This window comes from Rattus norvegicus, chromosome 12, assembly GCF_021556685.1.
Source record: "Rattus norvegicus strain SHRSP/BbbUtx chromosome 12, alternate assembly SHRSP_T2T, whole genome shotgun sequence".
Classification (NCBI taxonomy): Eukaryota; Metazoa; Chordata; class Mammalia; order Rodentia; family Muridae; genus Rattus; species Rattus norvegicus.
Window position 1 is genome coordinate 17,501,668 of NC_141545.1, and position 20,008 is coordinate 17,521,675.

General features: G+C 46.3%; 1 protein-coding gene across 2 annotated transcripts in view; it reads left to right on the plus strand.

Annotated features, from left to right (window-relative positions):
• Positions 1-20,008, plus strand: part of Usp42 (ubiquitin specific peptidase 42) — a 40,874-nt gene that overhangs the window by 19,714 nt on the left and 1,152 nt on the right. For both annotated transcript variants that reach the window (XM_087577912.1, NM_001105909.2), the window contains 16 exon segments: positions 3,304-3,550; positions 4,603-4,803; positions 7,322-7,432; positions 8,254-8,356; positions 9,096-9,163; positions 9,735-9,805; positions 10,193-10,275; positions 11,166-11,277; positions 11,668-11,808; positions 11,984-12,084; positions 13,570-13,723; positions 14,167-14,871; positions 14,976-15,070; positions 15,531-17,015; positions 17,789-18,090; positions 19,460-19,498. In XM_087577912.1, coding sequence (XP_087434038.1) covers positions 3,313-3,550; positions 4,603-4,803; positions 7,322-7,432; positions 8,254-8,356; positions 9,096-9,163; positions 9,735-9,805; positions 10,193-10,275; positions 11,166-11,277; positions 11,668-11,808; positions 11,984-12,084; positions 13,570-13,723; positions 14,167-14,871; positions 14,976-15,070; positions 15,531-17,015; positions 17,789-18,090; positions 19,460-19,467 — 3,978 coding nt within the window. In that variant the 5' untranslated portion in view covers positions 3,304-3,312 and the 3' untranslated portion in view covers positions 19,468-19,498.

Genomic DNA, 20,008 nt, shown 5'->3' on the forward strand with positions numbered 1-20,008 from the left:
AACCAACTTACCTGGAGGAAAAGGCGGGTGGGAGGGATCGGATTCAGATGTTTGAAATGAAAATTTGACCGGACCAAAGTTTTACAATCTAGGACTTTAACCTCCCTAGAATGAATACAGTTGAGATTACTTTTGTTGAATAGCTCTTTTATATTTGAAGGCCTTAGGACTTGCTTGTTTGTGTTTCTTTCCAGTAAATACACTCAAGTAACAAGAAGTGTTAGGAAACTAGTTAACGCCCCTTTTACAAAGTAACAACTGGATTCAGGTTCTCACAGCTAGCTGTCTATGGGAGGATACTTTTCTTCAAAGCGTGCATTTTAAACGGTCTGCTTTTACCATGTCACTCATTCAGATGCTTAGGTCTGTGAAGAATGAGTTACACTTACTTGTTTTTACTCAGGGACAGTTTCACTTTCTTTTCTGTAATCATTGGCTCAAGACTACAATATTTGGTTTGCAAAGTTTTACAGCTAATCATTTTGTTTACCTAAATACAATTAAAAATCAAGTGGTATCTTTTTAAAGTTTCTTAAAACGGAAATGTTACAAGAACTTGTATAATATTGTTTATAAAGAACTCGCACATGACAGTGTTGACCTTATTTCTTGAGTGTATGTGGAGTGACACAATGTTTAAATAGTGATACTCTTTAAAATGAGAAAGAATAAATGAGAAGAGTAAATGTAGCCTGGTATTCACTCATTGTAAAAGAGATAGAAGCAAGTAAAAGTCCTTAGTCTTGCACATTTATTCAACTGTAGTCCCTGTTCAGGTCTCAAATGGACTGTTGTAACTTTGTATATCATGAAAAGGTGTTGGGGAGGGGACTCAACTTTAATTAAAGTAAACTTTCAAAGTCCATTTTGAACACTAACTTTCAGAAGCTTTTCTTAGAATAAAAATAGGAGCCACATGAATCCTGACTTACACAGTATAGTTGGGTTTTAAAAAGGTTGTCTCTATTATAGGTGGAGTTTAATTTGATCCCCGGTGGTTTTAGGGTGAGATTTCATTGGCTGAATTTCTAAGTGAAGAAGATGAATGGATTTTGTTATTCTTGCCAGAATCAAAACAATAGCATACTTATTGATGACTTGATTTGTGTTTTCCTTAATATGTATCTCCTAAGCCTATTACTCTGCTTTTGTTAGAATAAATAGTGTTTTGTTGGGCTGTTTGTTAATCGTTGTATGGAAAGGTTGCTTGTCCCAGGAAAACCAAGGGGTTCCACTATTAATGTTACTTTAAATAAGGATAGACTAACCTTTCCTTATTACCAAATTTTGGCTTTCTTTAACTCTTCCTCCTGTTCCTTTCCTTTCATCAACACACACACACACACACACACACACACACACACACACACACACACACCAATTTCTTTTGCCTGTAGCATGAGAAATGTATAAACTTTATTGGATGATAGGCCCAAATTTTCTTGTAAATGAAGGTGATTTATATTTATCTTCAATTAAGTATTCAAGTTGGATAATTTACTTTCTGATTTTATGTAACTGTCCCTACATTGTTTAGGTTGTACTTTACTTGAATTAAAATTTTTAAACAAGGAGGTTGAAACTTTTAAGAAACAATTTATGTAAGCACCAAGCACATGGTGATATCTGTTCACCGAAGTGGCAAGTTCATGAGTATTTTATTACCTTTTGTTCTTTAAAATGGTGATTTTTTTTTTAAAGGCCAAAGTTTAGCTGTTTTAAAGAATTAAATGAGGTACATGATATATGTCATTCAGCACAAACTGGTGCTAAAAGCAAACACTAGTTACTTTCTGTTTGTGTGATTTCATTCATTTGTTGAGTGCATGTTTGGAAAGCTTCCCCATGCCAGGTAGGGTGGAGTAAGTCCTTACTGCATGCTACCATAGAAATCATCACAAGTAGTTTTTAAGATTGACTTCTGACCCAATCTTGAGGTGAAAGGCGTTGTCAAGGAAACCCTTTAAGATGGGTTTCTAATCCAGTCTTGGAATGAAAGGAATTGTAGGAGAACGCATTCCAGAGGAATGAGTTCTAAACCTGACAACTGAAAGTGTTAACTGGCCAGAGGTAGAGAGATGGAGAAGAACATGTAAAGAAGAGCTTGCAGCAGCTCAGACAGAGCAGGGACTAAAAATGGACCCTGTCTGTGGTGGGAACATGATGTGCAGAGTGTTCCAGAGACTGAAAGATGCTGGGAAGAACATAGGAAGGCCGGGGAGCACCCCTAAAAGGTTTCTTCAAGGTGTGACGTGTAGATGTGGCTGCCTGGACATTTTGAGGGCCACCCTAAAGCACTTCGCTGACTTAGGTTGCATAATGGCTAGACAACCGCCCTGCTGGGTGGTGGCTCAGTCACTGACCTTGCAGATTTTGGCTGATTTTTCAAAGGTTTATCATGAAAATTTAGCAAGTAAATGCATATTTAGTTATTAATAGGATACCCAGCACATTGAAAAACTCAATTAGTAGATTTAAAAATGAGATTCAGAGGGGTTGGGGATTTAGCTCAGTGGTAGAGCGCTTGCCTAGCAAGCGCAAGGCCCTGGGTTCGGTCCCCAGCTCCAAAAAAAAGAAAAAAGAAAAAAAAATGAGATTCAGAGATTTAATACACATTTGTGTTCAAAGTTTGATGTTAGTAAAATTACAGGTTTAATTTTAAAAGTTAAAGTACTATAAACTGGACTTTTTCAGAAAAATGCGTTTGTTCACTAGTAAGACTTCTATAGCTAAAACTTTTCAAAACTCCACAAATTTCATACAATGGTATTTTTAGACTTTGAGTTAAAAATTAAAACTATTCTCTTAATGCAATTGAATTGATTTCCCCCTCCCCGAAAAATGGCATCTGAATTGAAAATGTAGTCAAATATCCTAAAGTGTCAACTGTTCCTCACTTTAAGCAGTAGAGAGAAGTGTTTTCGTTAAGTGTTCTTAATTGCCAATTGAGGTGCCTAAGAATAAACTGTGATGGTTTGGGCAATATGGCGCAGGAAAAGGCTTCCTTTTTGGTGTTGTTGCTACTGCTGCTTCCAAGACAAGGTCTTCCTGAGACGGTCTTTACTCATTCTTGATCTTCCTGCCTCCACCTCCATTGCTGGGATTATAGGCATGCACCACTAAGGCTAGACAAGACTTCTGCCAACCGAGTCTTCCCTACTACCACTAACTGGTTTATGTTTGGGTGACCTCTTTAAAGGTAGTTTTACTTGGTTAGACACAAGTTTTGAGGGTATAGTGATTGGCAGGTAGACTGCTCTTTTTCTCACCCTTTGAAACAAATATACTTTTTGTCTTTTGCAGGGTTGAAAAATGACCATAGTTGACAAAACTGAACCTTCAGACCCATCAACCTGTCAGAACCAGCCTGGCAGTTCTGAGGCGGTCTCACCTGAAGACATGGACACAGGCTCTGCCAGCTGGGGTGCCGTGTCTTCCATAAGTGATGTCTCAAATCATACACTTTCATTGGGGCCGGTGCCTGGTGCTGTAGTTTACAATAACTCGTCTGTACCTGAGAAATCAAAACCATCACCACCAAAGGATCAAGGTATGACTGCAGTTCCTGCTAGGAACGCCTGTCCAGGTGATTCAGAAGGGTGTTGGTTTTCAAGACTGACACTTACTTCATTTGCTCTACTGAGCAGTCAGTCATCTTATCCACCCACCCACTGCAGACCATTAGTAATGTGTATCACAAATAGGGTGGATCGATTTCTATTTGTCAGGACTGAACTTTTCTTTAATTCCCAGTTTCTTGAGGAACAAACTTTTATTTTGGTCTCAAACTCCTTGTGTAGCCGAAGCTGGCCTGATTGTTTTGTCTTCTTGATTCTCTTGTCTCTACCTCCTGAGCACTGGGGTTACCTAGGACCTTCTCTGCATTTGAAGGAAGCATTCTGTTAACTGAGCTACATTGTCAGAATATAAAGTTGTAGCTCTAAAAAACTCCCATAAATCCATCAGCCAGCTGCCAGCAATTCATGGCCTCTGAAACGACTACCTGTGCGTGCGTGCGTGTGTGTGTGTGTGTGTGTGTGTGTGTGTGTGTGTGTGTGTGTGTTGTGTCTTATACCTTCTGGCCTTCACAGCACCAGTGTCTGTGTGTGCACAGGTATGGCACACACAGAAATACAAATAAATCCAGTCAATGTTTAGATTTCTCCATTATATAATTTTTAAACATTGTATTATTGTGTGTGAGTGTGTCCATGTTATGGTGTGTATGTAGAGGTCAGGAGATAAGTTCCGGGGTCAGGTTCTATGCTTCTGCTGCAGGTTCCATGATTAAACTCAGGTCGTCACACTTGTGTGGCAAGTTATTTTGCCTGCCGAGCCCTCTTGCAGGCCCTCGGAAAGATTTTTTAACTAGTGTCAATGAAATCTGCCTTTGTTTCAGATGGACTCATGTCTCTGTAGATTCTTTAGTTTGTACCCTCCCCCTGTGTCCTTGAAGAAGCCAAATGAGTGTGAAGTTAAATAGGATCTGGACTTTCTCCTCTGTGTGTGGCAGGCTAGTAACAGGGCGTGGAATCTTGATCAGATTCAGACATTGCTGTGTATTTTGCTTCTTTGTTTTTAATGTTTTGCTCTGTTTTTAAGTCCTAGGTGATGGCATTGCTCCTCCTCAAAAGGTCCTATTTCCATCTGAAAAGATTTGTCTTAAGTGGCAACAAAGTCATCGAGTTGGCGCTGGGCTGCAGAATTTGGGCAATACCTGTTTTGCCAATGCTGCGTTGCAATGTCTGACTTACACACCACCCCTCGCCAACTACATGCTATCCCATGAACACTCCAAGACATGTGAGTGCCTTATACTCTTTGAGTGCATGTTTTCAGTGCTGTAGTTTACTTCCCTAATGCTGTCCTCTTCTGAAATGACATAAAGTGTTTAGTGACATTACATGGCCATGGGCTCGGTGTTCAGCTTGGTGGTATAGTGTGCTCAGCTAACATGTACAAGGCCCTGGGTTTAATCCTCAGCCTGCAGTGAAGAAAAAAAAATCAACAACAATAACAAAAAAAACCAAATTAAATGATCACCAAGAAGTTGGTTTGCTGGTTTAGAAACTGGGGTGGGGTGGGAGGGACTTCTAGGATTGATTTGGGGTTGCATAAAGAACATTTCATACCTAATTTATCTGTAAAGTATTTTAAAAGAAGCTTATTTCGTTAGCTTTTGACATTTCAGAATCCCTTGATTTTTATTTATTTTGTGTGTGTGTGTGTGTGTGTGTGTGTGTGTGTGTGTGTGTGTCTCAGTCTCACTATGTAATCTGCCAGCCTTAAATCAAGTCCAACATTCTCCTCAGCCTCCCAGATGTGACCTGGCATTCCTGGTGTTTTACAATTCTTTTAACTCAGTAAAAGCCCAGCTCAGTGTTGGCTAGTGAAATTTGAAAATAAATCGTTCAGTTTGGGGTTGTCTGCTGTCCCTACCCCTGCCACAGATCTTTTGAGGTATGATTGATAGTAAACCTGTCCTTTAGAGTCACAAGTTGATGCATGTTGACGTTTGTGTACACCTCTGAGATATGGCCACAGTTATGCTGATCAAATCCAAAAGTTTCCTGGTGCCTCTCTGCAGTCCCCACTGCCTCTGCCCCAGGTACCTACTCATCTGCACTTCACAACAATAGGCTTGATTTTATTTACTTTTTGTATGCTACATATATGGAGTTTGAACGGATATATTATTCTATTTTGCCTGATTTGACATAATTAATTCAACATTATTCTGTTGGTTGCCTGTACCAACCTGTTCTGAGCTGTGACAAATTACACAGCTACACACTTGGGACGCGAAGGTTCACTACAGAGTGAGTTCCCGGCCAGGCTGGGTTACCTGGATCCTGTCTCCAATAAATAATCAAGTAACCAAATCTTTATAAAACAGATTGGTACATGGGTAAGAATGAAATGGTTTCATCCTGTGCTGGCACATAACTTTTAAACATTTCCCAACCAGCAGGGGAGAAAAATTGTGTTCACACCATTTTCTAACACAAGATGTGCTCAGGGCTTTTTTGTTGTGGGGGAGAGGTGCGCTGGGGCTTGAGGCTAGAGTGCCAGGCCTGCTAGGCTAGGCGAATGGTCTGTCCCTCACTTGTACCGTCGGCCCCATCTTCACCAGTGTGATCTTTCTCAGGAATGTTTCTAGTGTCTTCTGACTGCTGTGACTTTTCTCTGCACTTCTCTCAGTAATGATGTAAACATCTTGTGAGGATTTGAACTCTAGATGTTTACATGGCTAAAATGAAATGTCTAGTCAATTTTTTTTTCCTGAGATAGGATCTTATGTAGCCCAGACAGGCTCAGCCACTTCTGATCCTCCTGCTTTTACAAAACTCGAGTCCTGGGATTACAGGTGTTCATAGCCCGGGGCTTCAGAACCGCGTAACCGTGTGCTGGGTGAGCAGTCTGCCAGTTGAGCTCCCTCTCCCCTTTCAAATATTTTTTTAAATATTTGTCTGAAAACTAGTTTTCCAATATGTTGAAGTTTGAGGGTTTTATAGCTTTTGGAAATGGTAGACTGAGATTTGTAAATGTTTTTTCCTGTCTCGGATGTGTCTTTTCATTCATCTCAAAGTCTTTTGGAAAATGTGTTTTACTTGTCAGAAGTTGTAGTTCTTTTTTTAAACTTTTTATCAGTTATATCTTAAATGTTCTATTAAGAAACCTTGAGCTGGCAAGATGACTCGGAGGGTCAGGTTGTTCGCCACCAGACCTGACAACCTGAACTCAATACCTAGGATCCCCGTTAGAGAAGGAACGGACGGATTCCCACAAGTGGTCCTCTGACCTCTACACATTGGCATGTGTGTCCCTACAGAATATACACAGAATAAGAAAAATGTAAAAAAAACAAAAACAAAAAACTAAGGTCGGAGATATTTTTACTACGTTTTCTTCTGTACATTACCCAAAGGACCTGGGTACCTTTTTAGATAATTTCTGTTTGTGATGTGAAGAAAGAATGTGGTTTTTTTTTTCAGTGCTGGGGCCCACATGTGCTCAAAGGCCTCTGCTGTGACAGTTCACACTGCGCTCAGAGATTAGCCTTCTCCACCGAGACAGTGTGCATCTTTATCTTGCGCGTACCTGCTCCTTAATAAATACCTGACCTCCTCGGGCACGTTTCTTCCCTTGACTTTAAAGTGGTCAGGACATACCCAGCCCCAGGCTTCCCAGACGACAGCAAGCTCAGGGCGCACACGGCAGCTGGCACCTGCTGCATTTGAGCATTTGCCCCTCACTTCTGGTCTGCCTTCCTGTTACACATTGTCACGTTGTGCTCATTTGGATTCTCATTGTCTTGCAGGCCATGCAGAAGGATTCTGTATGATGTGCACAATGCAGACGCACATTACCCAGGCACTTAGCAACCCTGGGGATGTTATCAAGCCCATGTTCGTCATCAATGAAATGCGGCGTAAGTCTCACGGCAGCAGCTCAGGGCAGTAGCCCGTGTCTAGTTGTCCTCCATTCCTTTTCCTCCTTGCCTTTTGGGTTAAGGACTCACTCTGTAGGGCAGGCTAACCCCAAATTCATGGTCCGGATCCTGAATCATCCTCTCAAGTGCTGACCAGTCATAGATGTGTAACACCCTGTGGCGCTTGTATGCATTTTCTTTTTTCTTCCACACTTGCGTTCTGAGACAGGGTCTCCTTTGTCCCAGTCTGGTCTAACTCTTTATCTGCTGGTTTCCACATGCCAAGCACAGAGCACAGGCATGTGTTGCCACGCCCACCGTATCGATGTGCTCTGCGCTTTTTGGACTACAACTTCATATCATTTTAATTAGCCAAGTTGTAATAAAAATGAACACAAAACTTGTTCAGGCTTCTAGCTGAGTAGTTAGGTGACAAGAGGCAGACTATAATCCTTTTGCTTAAAAAGCTGCTAAAATTCCACTCTTTCTCTCTCTCTCTTCCTCTCTTCCTCTCCTTCTCTCCTGGCTTGACACAATAAAAAAAAAAAAAAAAAAAAAAAAAGCTGCTAAAAGTCAGAGATTACCTGAGTGTGGTGATGCACACTTGTAATAACAGAAGGCAGGAGGATCAGGAGTTCCAGGTCATCTTCAGTTATGTGGAGAGTCTGAGGCCCGGTTGAGATACATAAGACTCAGCCTCAAAAAACAGTCAGTCATTGAGGGATCTTTCCGGGAGCGTACTAGAAGGTGTTGCTTTTAGGAGTGTTGCCATGGCATAAGGTATGTCATAATAAAGCCCCGTCTTTCTTCAACTCTTATAGGTATAGCTAGACATTTCCGTTTTGGTAACCAAGAAGATGCCCATGAATTTCTTCAGTACACGGTCGATGCCATGCAGAAAGCATGTTTAAATGGCAGCAATAAGTAAGTACAGCAGAGTGTATGTTGCTTCTTTAGATCATGTACCCAGCCTGTCTACTTGAAGGCACACAGGTCAGTCTGATGTACCTTGGGGTCCATCACCTTTTCCTAGGATTAGCAGTGCTGCGCTTACCAGAGCTGTTGACTTTGCTGCCCTAGATACTGGGCCGTCGGCTCCAGGCTTGTTGCTGTTTGGTTTCCGGGTCCCAGTGTAGCTCCTCCTACATTTTACCAGGTTTAATAGTTTCTCGTTCATCTTCAGATTCAGCAGTCTGCCCTAACCCTCTTCAGTCAGCTTCTGTAGCTTCTTAAAACCCAAATGCACACTGAGGGGGGCTGGAGGTGAAGGTGCTAAGGCCCTGCAGGGTGGCGGCCACTCACACAGGCTCACAGTGTCTGAGGATTGGTCTGAGTGAGCGCTCACTCGTGCTGAGCACAGGAAGGCGCTCTACCTTCAGCTCCCCTTACCAGGCCTTGGGAAAGAAAAGAAGGCCAGGTTTGCAAAGGGCGCCTTCTCCATTCTCTGGCTCAGATCCCCTCATGACAGCGTGTCTTGTGTCCTCCTCATGTCCTCGGAGTGGGACCTTCTCTAGCTGTGACATGTTCTGATGTCATCACCTTTTGTGATTCTCCTCTGAATTTTTACTCCGGTATAAACACAGCTGTCTTTAAAATATAGCCACAGCATTCACAGTAGTGCTTGCCAAGCTCTCCTCTCATGTCACTTCTGACTGTTTTTCAGATTAGACAGACATACCCAGGCCACCACCCTGGTCTGCCAGATATTTGGAGGCTACCTAAGATCCCGAGGTAAGGTTTTGTTTGATGGTTCATCGTAGCACACATGCTTACAGTTTTAAATATTAGCAGTAGGCAGGGTAATAATGAGAAGTAGACCCAGGTCTGCCCAGACTTCTGTTTCCAGTATAGCCTTCTGGTGCTTGCTTATGGATGCGCAAGCTGGGAGCATACTGTGCATGAGATTTTCAAATTTCTCTTACTGTTAGAAATCTTTCTGTGTGAAGACAGATGTAAGAAGTGCCACTTCATTTCCTGTTGAGGGCTAAGTCAGCGTCCGTTCTGATGGTATCCAAATACATGTACCGTTATGTGTGCAGATGTGTGTTCAGGGTAAAGTCTTCTCATTTCTGAATCATACAGTGGCTACAGGGTAGAGCACTCTACATTCCAGCCAGTCACTCATAGGGGCTAGGCTTGTCACACGTCTACCCACAGTACATAGTATGTATTACAGTTGTTTCTCCATCGTAATAAAAGCTGTGCTCTTCAGTTCTTTATTTTGAAGTGTTTTCTGTTCTTTCAGTAGTTGGTAAGGCGGAAAGTGGACTTTACTCACTGTTCATATTTTCTTTTATTTCAGTCAAGTGTTTAAATTGCAAGGGTGTTTCAGACACCTTTGATCCATACCTGGACATAACACTGGAGATTAAGGTGAGCTCAGCAGTTACAGTTGTGGTTAAATCTGTTTCCTCGGACTTTATACATTCTCATACCGATCAAACTTAGATGATTGTTGCTCTTAGAAACTTTAACACACTCTTGTTGCTTGTGTTTGCTTTTCTGATTATATATTCAGTCTGTGCTTACTATTATAAAGAAAAAATATTTCAGAGAAATGTAAAACCTGCCTCTTAGAATTCATTCTTTAGTGCCGTGATCTATACTGCTCCACAAGTACTAAAAAGCTTGCTTTTAAAAAAATGTTTAGACTCTTCAAGGGTGCGTGTTAGTGTGTGTCTGCGTGCACATTTCATCTGTCTGTCTGTCTCAGCCCCTGGCAGTGCCCGTGGTGACATGATGTCTATACCCCTTTCCTAGGCTGCACAGAGCGTTACCAAGGCGCTGGAACAGTTCGTGAAGCCAGAACAACTGGATGGAGAAAACTCCTACAAATGTAGCAAGTATGATGGGGTGGGGGCTTCTGTCCACTTTCCTGTGATGGTCAGTGCTTGCACTGACTCGATTTTCAGGGCTTTTTTTTTTTTTTTTTTTTTTGGTTCTTTTTTTCGGAGCTGGGGACCGAACCCAGGGCCTTGCTCTTCCTAGGCAAGCACTCTACCTCTGAGCTAAATCCCCAACCCCGATTTTCAGGGCTTTTTAACTGATTTTTATGTCTTTGTTCTGTTGGTTGATATTGGCGGTTGAGCCAGTCTCACATGTGACAGGCAAATGCTGTTATTCAATGTCACGTTTACTGAGTGCTGCCTTTTTAAAGGCAGGGTCTTTCTTCTGTGTGGCCCAGCCTGCTTTTGATCTTTGATTATCCCAAACTGCCAGCTTACATCTCTTTCATAATATTGGTCAGCTCCCTCTGTAACTGTTATTACTATTCTGTGTATGTGGGGATTACAGAGGAGTGAAACTGGGCCCTTGTACATACTAAGCGAATGTTCCACTTACCTCCAGGCCTCATGGAATTTTTAATTTTACAATTTTGACTATTGGTCCAAGGGGGTAAAATATCTTTATTTTTATTTTATGTACATTGGTGATTTGACTGTGTGTGTGTGTGTGTGTGTGTGTGTGTGTGTGTGTGTGTGTCTGTCTGTCTGTCTGTCTGTCTGTCTGTCTGATATCCTAGAACTGGAGTTACAGACAGTTGTGAGCTGCCACTTAGGTGCTGGGAATTGAACCAAGATCCTCTGGAAGAGCAGCCAGTGCTCTTCACTGCTGAGCCATCTCTCCAGCCCTTGTTTTAAAATCTTAATGTAAGGTGTTTCTGAAAGTAAAACCAAAACACTTGAGATGTTTCAACACTGAGTCTCCTAACCCTTCCTTCCTGTGCTTTAAGGTGCAAAAAGATGGTTCCAGCTTCAAAGAGATTCACCATCCATAGGTCCTCTAATGTTCTTACCATTTCACTGAAACGGTTTGCCAACTTTACCGGTGGAAAAATTGCTAAGGTATGTGCATGGTTCATGACTGTCCTCATCTCTGTACACTGGGTTTTCCCCCTTTTCTTCCCAATTAATGAAGGGTGAAGGGGCCAAGACACGAGAGCTATAACACATGTTCCAGTCACTTGGGATAAAAACGTTAGGAGTAATGTCTAGAGCTGTCACTCCTACTACCTTTGTTGAACATTCACTGTGTGGATCCTTCCTTACTGACTGCAGTAAGCAACGGGGTTTCCTTGAGGTCCCTTCTATTCCACACTAGGTTTCTGGGGTCAACAGTCGTAGGTTCTGCAAGTCCCTTCCTCAGACACCCTCCTTAGGAGTGTGCCTGTAGCTGAAAACATGGGCTACCTGTGTCTTCAAAAATGGCAGAACTTTTTTTTCACTTCTCTTCAGGACGTGAAATATCCCGAGTACCTTGATATCCGGCCCTATATGTCTCAGCCCAACGGAGAGCCCATCATTTATGTTTTGTATGCTGTGCTGGTGCACACCGGTTTTAACTGTCATGCTGGCCACTACTTTTGCTACATCAAGGTAAGCTGTTGGTGGCTAATACGTCTGCTGTGGGACAGCACTGCATCATGGGGTGAACGGTAGAGCTTTCAGTGAGGTGTGAAGCTCTATTTTCTTAGGTGTTTTTGACTGTGGTTTTTAACATCAGACTAAATCTAACTACCACCTCCCCACCCCACCCTCCATCTCGTTGCAGGCTAGCAATGGCCTCTGGTATCAGATGAATGACTCTATCGTGTCCACCAGTGATATTAGATCGGTGCTTAACCAGCAGGCTTACGTGCTCTTTTATATCAGGTATTGCCTCAGACAGATCGCCAGCTTTGCTGTTACTGTCGACTTCTTCCCCCTCATTCATATATTTAAGTTTAACTTTGAGCTATTTTGTACAAACAGCAAGTTAAACAGGAGTTGCCACACACCTGAGCACAAGGAGGCCTTTCTGAGTGATGAGTTTGTTGTCACTTCTGACACGTGAGGGCGGGAATGGCCCTGAGGAGTGGTCTTGGGACAGTGGGAGCCTTGGGGATGGGCTGTGTGCTCTCAGCCTGTATCTTACCAGTTGGAGCGCAGGCCTGGTAGCGTCAGTGTCTGTCCTGCTGTAGGTGCACACTCTTTTTTTTTTTTTTTTTTTTTTTTTTTTTGGTTCTTTTTTTCGGAGCTGGGGACCGAACCCAGGGCCTTGCACTTCCTAGGCAAGCGCTCTACCACTGAGCTAAATCCCCAACCCCAGGTGTACACTCTTAACTCCGCCCCTCTCGAGAGAAATGGGATGCCCCTCTCTGTAAGGTACTTGGGTTAGAGCCCAGGGCCTCCTGTGTGGTAGCCAGCCTTCTGTCACCCACAGCTGCAGATTAGGCTGTCCCCAGACTCTCACCCATGATAGAGTGATCACATCCATGTGTTGAGATACTATGACAATGCTAAGAGTGGTTTGTTTGGGAAGTTGGGGGAGATGAGGGTCTGACTGTGTTACACAGGCTGACCTTGATTTCTTGATCTTTCTGCTAACAATGATTTTCATAAAGCCTTTTTTTTTTTAATGTTCTGGGAAAGCACTTGATGTATATGGAAGGGAAACAAGTTGAAATATTAAATGCAGGTATTGAAAAGAACAGTGGGCAAAAAGCCTATGGGATAATCTTAAATCAGAAGGGGAGAGGTGGGGTGAGTGACAGTTCTCTAAGTAACTGTTTTAGATTACAGATTTTCTATAATGGTATAATTGAAAACATAAACAGAGAAATACTTTTTCAGACAGTAGAACTATCAGGATCTACAACACTTCAGAACATCAGCTGAGAGCCAGGCATGGAATCTCATCCTCAGGCAGCAGGATGAGGCCAGGGAAAACTACATGAGGGGTTCCAAGCCTCATTTAGAACGAGACCTCTGAAACAGTACAAAAAGACAGAAACTTAAAAAAAACCCAAAACCCAAACCGTAGCATTTCGTTGACTCATTTGTGCTAGGTGTGGTGGCAAAGCCGCACTCGGGCAGAGGCAGGTGGATTGCTGTGTATCGATGCCAGCCTCACCTGCACACGCAGGTCCACTAGCCAGGGCCAGGTAACGTGTCTTAGGGGAAAGGATGTGTGTCGCTGTGTCAGGCCCTTGTGTCCTGCCTTCATCATGCAGCCCCTAATGGAGGTGATGTGTGAAGCTCTGTGAGGCATGGAAGTCCCAGCTCCTGCGTCTCCCAGGCTGAGTTGTGTTGAATTTGTAAATGAATCTTCTAAGAACCTGTCCTTCCTCACACAAGCCATTTCATTCTGTGTCCCAGGTCCCATGATGTGAAAAATGGAGGGGAGACCACTCATCCTGCCCATAGCCCTGGCCAGTCCTCCCCCCGGCCAGGGATCAGTCAGCGTGTAGTCAACAGCAAGCAGGCGGCGCCAGGATTCATCGGGCCGCAGCTGCCTCCCCATGTGATGAAGGTGACACTCAGTCAGGATTTACTTCCTTTCTGCCTGACTCCTAACCTGCTGTCGGTGCAGTAACTGCCTCATCTCCAGCTGGGCTCCTGCTTGAGGCCCTGCGGCCCTTTATTTCAGAGGCCTCTATGGGAGAGTGATGCAGTGGCTGCTTAAGGACCCACCTACTGTGTACCCGACACTTCTCACGGGCTAGAGTTGGGTTCTTTATTAAAGTTGGACTAGGGGCGGTGAAGCCTTTTCAGTAACATTTTGCTCTTATCTGTGGGGTCATCTTAGGAATGTGGCAGTGTGAAAGGGGCTTGGGCATGTCAGCAGCTGACAGAAAGGTGGTATTTTACAGAGGTGAAGTTTGTCAGTTACCAAGACCAAAATGAGAAGGACCCTAGCCATTGTGCACCCTGTGTCCAGCGTGCTGACCCAACTGTTCTCCTCCTTCCTTCTAGAACACACCACACTTGAATGGCACCACGCCGGTGAAAGACACACCAAGCAGTTCTGTTTCAAGCCCTAACGGAAACACCAGCGTCAATAGGGCCAGTCCTGCTACGGCTTCGACGTCTGTGCAGAACTGGTCTGTTAACAGGCCCTCAGTTATTCCGGAACACCCTAAGAAACAAAAAATTACTATCAGTATTCACAACAAGTTGCCTGTTCGTCAAGGTCAGGCACAGCTGAATAACAACCTCCATGGCCCTTGTCTGGAGGCCCCTAGCAAGGCGGCCCCCTCCTCCACCATCACTAACCCTTCTGCAATACAGTCTACCTCGAATGCACCCACGACATCAGTTTCCCCAAGTGAGTCCTGTCCCAAGCCCATGGTGAATGGCAAGGCTAAAGTGGGCTCCAGTGTGCTCGTCCCCTATGGGGCTGAGTCCTCAGAGGAGTCTGATGAGGAGTCCAAGGGCCTGGCCAAGGAGAACGGTGTGGACATGATGACCAGCACTCAGTCCAGTAGACCAGAAACCGCAGATGAGGACGGTGAGGCTTCCCCTCATGAGCTTCAAGAGTCCGTCATGCTAAATGGTGCTAATAGCGCAGACAGTGACTCGAGAGAGAGCAGCCTGGCATTTGACAGTGCCAGCTGCCAGGTCCAGCCCGATCTACACACAGAAAACCTCTTTAACAAACTCAATGGTCTTCCTGGAAAGGTAAGTGGCAGGGAGGTTGGGCTGAAGTCTCATAGCTCACTTAGCTGGATTTCAGGAGGCATGGAGCTGGCCGCTAGAGCTGATGTACCTTTGTTTCGTTGTAGGTGACGCCCGCTCCATTGCAGTCTGTTCCTGAAGACAAAATCCTTGAGACTTTCAAGCTTACCAACCAGGCAAAAGGTCCAGCGGTTGAAGAGAGGTAGGAGCCCTGCCACTGTGTGTGCAGCACCACACTTGGTGTGTGTTCGAGGACACAGCCCAGGGCTTTGTATGTGCTGGGTGAGCACTGCCAGCTGAGCCGCAAGCCCCAGCCCTGGACTTGTTCACACAGGATCTCTGTGTAGTGCAGGCTGGCCTGGAGCTTCCTGTGCAGACCAGTCTTGTGTCAGATTCTTGCCCAGTCACCCAGATGCTGGGGTTACAAGTGTGTGTAGCTCCCATTCCTGCCTACACTTGGCTTTTCAGATGACTTAGATGCGTGCTTGAAAGTATGAGGTGTCTAGAACTGTAGAGCTGTGAAAACAGAAGGTCGTCCCAGGAGCCACAGTGACCTTGATACTGGTTCGTCACATATGCTTAGGTTACAGGGCGTTGAGTAGAACTGTCGGGCAGTCCTGTGTGGCAGGCAGGCTGACTGATTTGGTTTCTTTGTCTTGCAGTTGGACTACAACAGGGGGAAGCTCTCCAAGGGCCTCTGTTTCACAGCCGGAGCCCATCACCGATGAGACCAGTCCCCTTGAGATACCGGAGGCAGTCACCAACGGGAGCATGAAGACCCCTTCCACCACGTCACCTCTGGAGCCCACCATCAGCTGTACCAAAGAAGACTCTTCCGTCGTCGTCGTCTCAGCAGAACCTATGGAGGTTTTGCCTTCCGTCCCTGCTCTCTGTAACAGCACCGGTACTACCTTGGGGGATGCCCCAGTGCCCGAATCGTGTGACCCTGGAGACTTGACTGCCAACCCGAGCCAACCATCGCAAGCGGTGAAGGGTGATCCAGCTGAGAACTCTGAGAACTCCACCTTGGCTGAAGTGGTGGAGAGGCTGAGCCCTGCTCCCTCTGTGCTCACAGGGGACGGGTGTGAGCAGAAACTCTTCCTTTACCTCAGTACAGAGGGGTCCGAGGAGGCAGAAGACTCCTCCAGGAGCTCGGCAGTCTCTGCTGACACGGTGCCCCCTCAGCCTGACAGGACCACCAGCTCCTGTGCAGGGGCTGCCGAGCAGGCTGCCGGGGATAGAGGCGATGGAGGCAGTGTGGGACCCAAAGCTCAGGAGCCCTCCCCGGCCAAGGAAAAGATGAACAGCCTTCGGAAAGTGGATCGAGGACACTATCGGAGCCGGAGAGACCGGTCCTCCAGTGGGGAGCACGTGAGGGACAGCAGGGCCCGACCAGAGGACCATCACCATAAGAAGCGGCGCTGCTACAGCCGAGAGCGGCCCAAGCAGGAGCGCCACCCTGCTAACACATACTGCAATGGGGGCCAGCACCTGGGCCACGGCGACAGAGCCAGCCCCGAGCGCCGCTCCCTGAGCAGGTACAGCCACCATCACTCACGGGTTAGGAGTGGCCTGGAGCAGGACTGGAGCCGGTACCACCACTCGGAAAATGAGCCTGCCTGGGCCAGGGAGAGGTTCTACCCGGACAAGATGCGCTGGGACAAGTGTAGGTATTACCACGACAGGTACACTACGACCCTGTACACGGCCCGGGAGGCAGCCCGCGAGTGGCGGCCTCTACATGGTCGTGAGCATGAACGCCTTGTCCAGTCTGGACGGCCACACAAGGACAGCTACTGGGGCCGCAAGGGCTGGGACCTACAATCCCGGGGGAAGGAACGGCCCCACTTCCATAGCCCACGAGAGGCCCCTGGCCTTGCTGTACCCCTCGAGAGGCATCTCCAAGAGAAGGCTGCGCTGAGTGTGCAGGACAGCAGCCACAGTCTCCCTGAGCGCTTTCATGAACACGAAAGTGTCAAGTTGAGGAAAAGGAGGTATGAGACTCTAGACAATAATGACGACCATCCAGAAAAGAAAGTCCACAAAAGCCTGGAGAAGGACGCGCTAGAAGAGCCAAGGGCAAAGAAGCACAAAAAATCTAAAAAGAAAAAGAAGTCCAAAGATAAACACCGGGCTCGGGATAGCAGGTGAGAGTTGGCGCCGGGCGTCCCTCCCTGGCCTGGCGGTACCGAGCCCGTAGGCCGCGTCATTGCTCTAGCAGTGTTTCTGTTTCAATCTCTTGAGTTTAGAGATTTAATTAGTTCACATCCCTAAAATTTCACACAGCTTTGAAACTGTTGGTTCCTAACAACTCTTCCAGGCCTATACCATGTCCTTATATTCTTGTAACTTGTATTTTCTTCTTTGCCTCTGAGCTTAAGACACACCATTTATTTCTTTGGCTTTTTGTCTTATTTTTAGGCCACCATTTCTCATTTTGAAGTCTGTTTCTTGTATGTTTTTAAGGCCTGGGCTGGCCTTAAACTTAGATCCTCCTGCCTCAGTGTCCCCAGTGCTGGGGTTACAGGCATTGCCCCCGACTGATTGGTTTTGTGTAACTTGGGTGCTTAACTGTTGGTGATCGTCTTAATGGGTATTTGAGTGGGAACATGAATGTGATTCCTGGATTCACTTTAGCGACTATCACTAAACACTAAGCTGGGGGAGACTGCCGTAGTCTTTTGTAAGCAGCTGCAGCTCACGGCTGCCTTCTGTCCTGGGCCTGAACGCAGGGCAGAGTACGCAGAGCAGTGCTGGGAATCTGGCCTTACACTTGAAGACCGCTTAAAACTTGTTTCCATGAAAGGAAACCACCCGTTAGCAGGAGACATTTGCCCACATATGCATAGCCGGCATCCTGGGGCACAGGGAGCCTAGAGCAGTTTTCCTTGGTGCTGAACTCTGGCTGCTTCTTCTGCAGGCACCAGCAAGAATCCGACTTTTCAGGAGCATACTCTGATGCTGACCTCCATAGACACCGGAAGAAAAAGAAGAAAAAGAAAAGGCATTCAAGGAAGTCGGAGGACTTTATAAAAGATGTTGAGATGCATTTACCGAAGCTCTCGAGCTATGAGGCCGTTGGCCATTTCCGGAGAACAGAGGGCACCTTTCTACTGGCTGATGGTCTGCCTGTGGAAGACAGCGGCCCTTTCCGGGAGAAAACGAAGCATTTAAGGATGGAAAGCCGGCCTGACAGATGTCATCTGTCAGAGTATGGCCAGGGTAAGGGGATTAAGGACACAGCTCTGAGCACAGTATTTTGGGAAAGGTGACAGACACAGAAACACAGAGGCACAGAAGGGTGTGTGTGTGGACTCCAGTGGACGCACTAAACAAGACCTGCGCATGAGCAGAGCTCTCATCTCTGCCGGCCGTTCTGGCTGTGGAGGCTGAGGCTGCTTAGCTCTAGGCCCAGAACAGCCTGTGTGCTCAGACCCTTGGAATTTCGAGGGTCTATCAATGTCACCCAGTAGAACGTTGGCTTTTAAAGTGTTCTGTGCCTGTGTATGTATGTATGTGCACGTACACATGTACATCTGTATGCTGTACTAATTTCTGAACCCCTAGATGCACTAGTGTACCCCAGCTCCTAAGCCATGAATCGAGAGTGGGCCCTAGAGGTGCAGCCCCAGGGTGGGGCTCTGGCGTCCTTCAGGCTGCTGGATTCTGGGGTGGTTCCTGCTGATCGCTTCTCCCTAAAAGAGTGGGTCTGTACACTGCACTCTGTACACAACAGCCCCTGTGCCTTGATCTTCCTATGTAGTTCAGGCTAGCCTGGGATTCACAGCTCTACGTCAGCACCCTGAGTGCTGGGATTACAGGCCAATGCCATTGTTCTTGGCTGCTGCTCCTCTCTGCGAACGCTTCCTCTAGACGGGAGCATCGGGCTTGTGAATGTCAGTGGGGCTAGCACAGAGGCTGGCAACCTACAGCCAGTCTTAACGGTTGGAAGTGCTGAGGACTAGTGTTTGTTCAGGTGAAGCACTGTGTGGGGCTGGAGGGTCCAGGGTCAGTAGACTGGCGGAAGCCCATAGGTTCGGTTATGGTTTGGAGCCACTCAGTGGAGGTGAGCCATGGCCTGTTGCACCAAGAACCTGTTGTTCTTGTCACCTAGCCCTCAGCATAAGAAGCCCAACACTTCCGCCTCAGACACCCAGACACTACAGCCACAGATAAAGGACACGTGTGTTCCTACAGAGATGTGGACATCTTGGTGGCCCCAAGTGGAATCGTTTGCTCCTGGGCAGGCCATCCATACACTGCAGCTGGGTTTGCAGCTAAACTTAGCCTCTGCACCCACACCTCTGCTCTGGGCCTGACCACTGGCCTTTTCTTGAAAGGCGCCAGCTCTTCCTCCAGGCCCCTGTAGGACTTGCCCAGTTCATTCAGCCTGAAGTGGATGCTCACCCACGTGAGAACGCGGAGCACTGTGCTGGGGAGAGACCTGCTCCTGGGGGCTCTTGACCATCCTGTGCCCGTGCTTTGTGGCACCCACAGCTCATCCTGCAGTAGGAGTGAGCTGTAGGAATTGATTATGGTTGGTCTGCAGGTACACATCCATAATAAAATTGTTCCTCACTTTGCCTTCTAGGTAACTAAAAACCCTTGGCTTTATAACCACAAAATTACGGTAAGCAATTGTCCGTGTCTGGTCATTTGTGGAAGTGCTGAGTGGATATGGGTGGGTTTCCTTTTGAAGAAAACCGGGGGTGGGGAAGGGGAGGGTCCTGGTGTGTCTGTGCCTCTAGCACTCAAATCTGTCACTAGCTAGCATCCAGATGTGGAAGTTGGGTTAAGGAATGCGGAATCTGAGAGCAGAGAGAGAGCACACAAGGGTCAGGGCTATACCCTGATCCTAATGCTGGTGTCCTGTTGTGTGGCCCTGAGACACAGGAACCCAGAGCCCATACTTTGTAAAGGAGGACAGTGTCTGTCGGGTCAGGTCAGCAGAGCCTTTACAAAGAGCTGGTATAGCAGCTCAGCTTGCAGCTAATTTACCGGCTTCGCCGTTATTTATGGAGACAGACTCCAGGCCTCTCTCCTCTCTGCCCAGTGTAAGTGGTGTCTGAGGTGGGAGGTGATTTGCAGCTGTGGGGCCCAGCAGATGGCGCCGCCCTGGCATCCCAGGGTCCCCTACTGC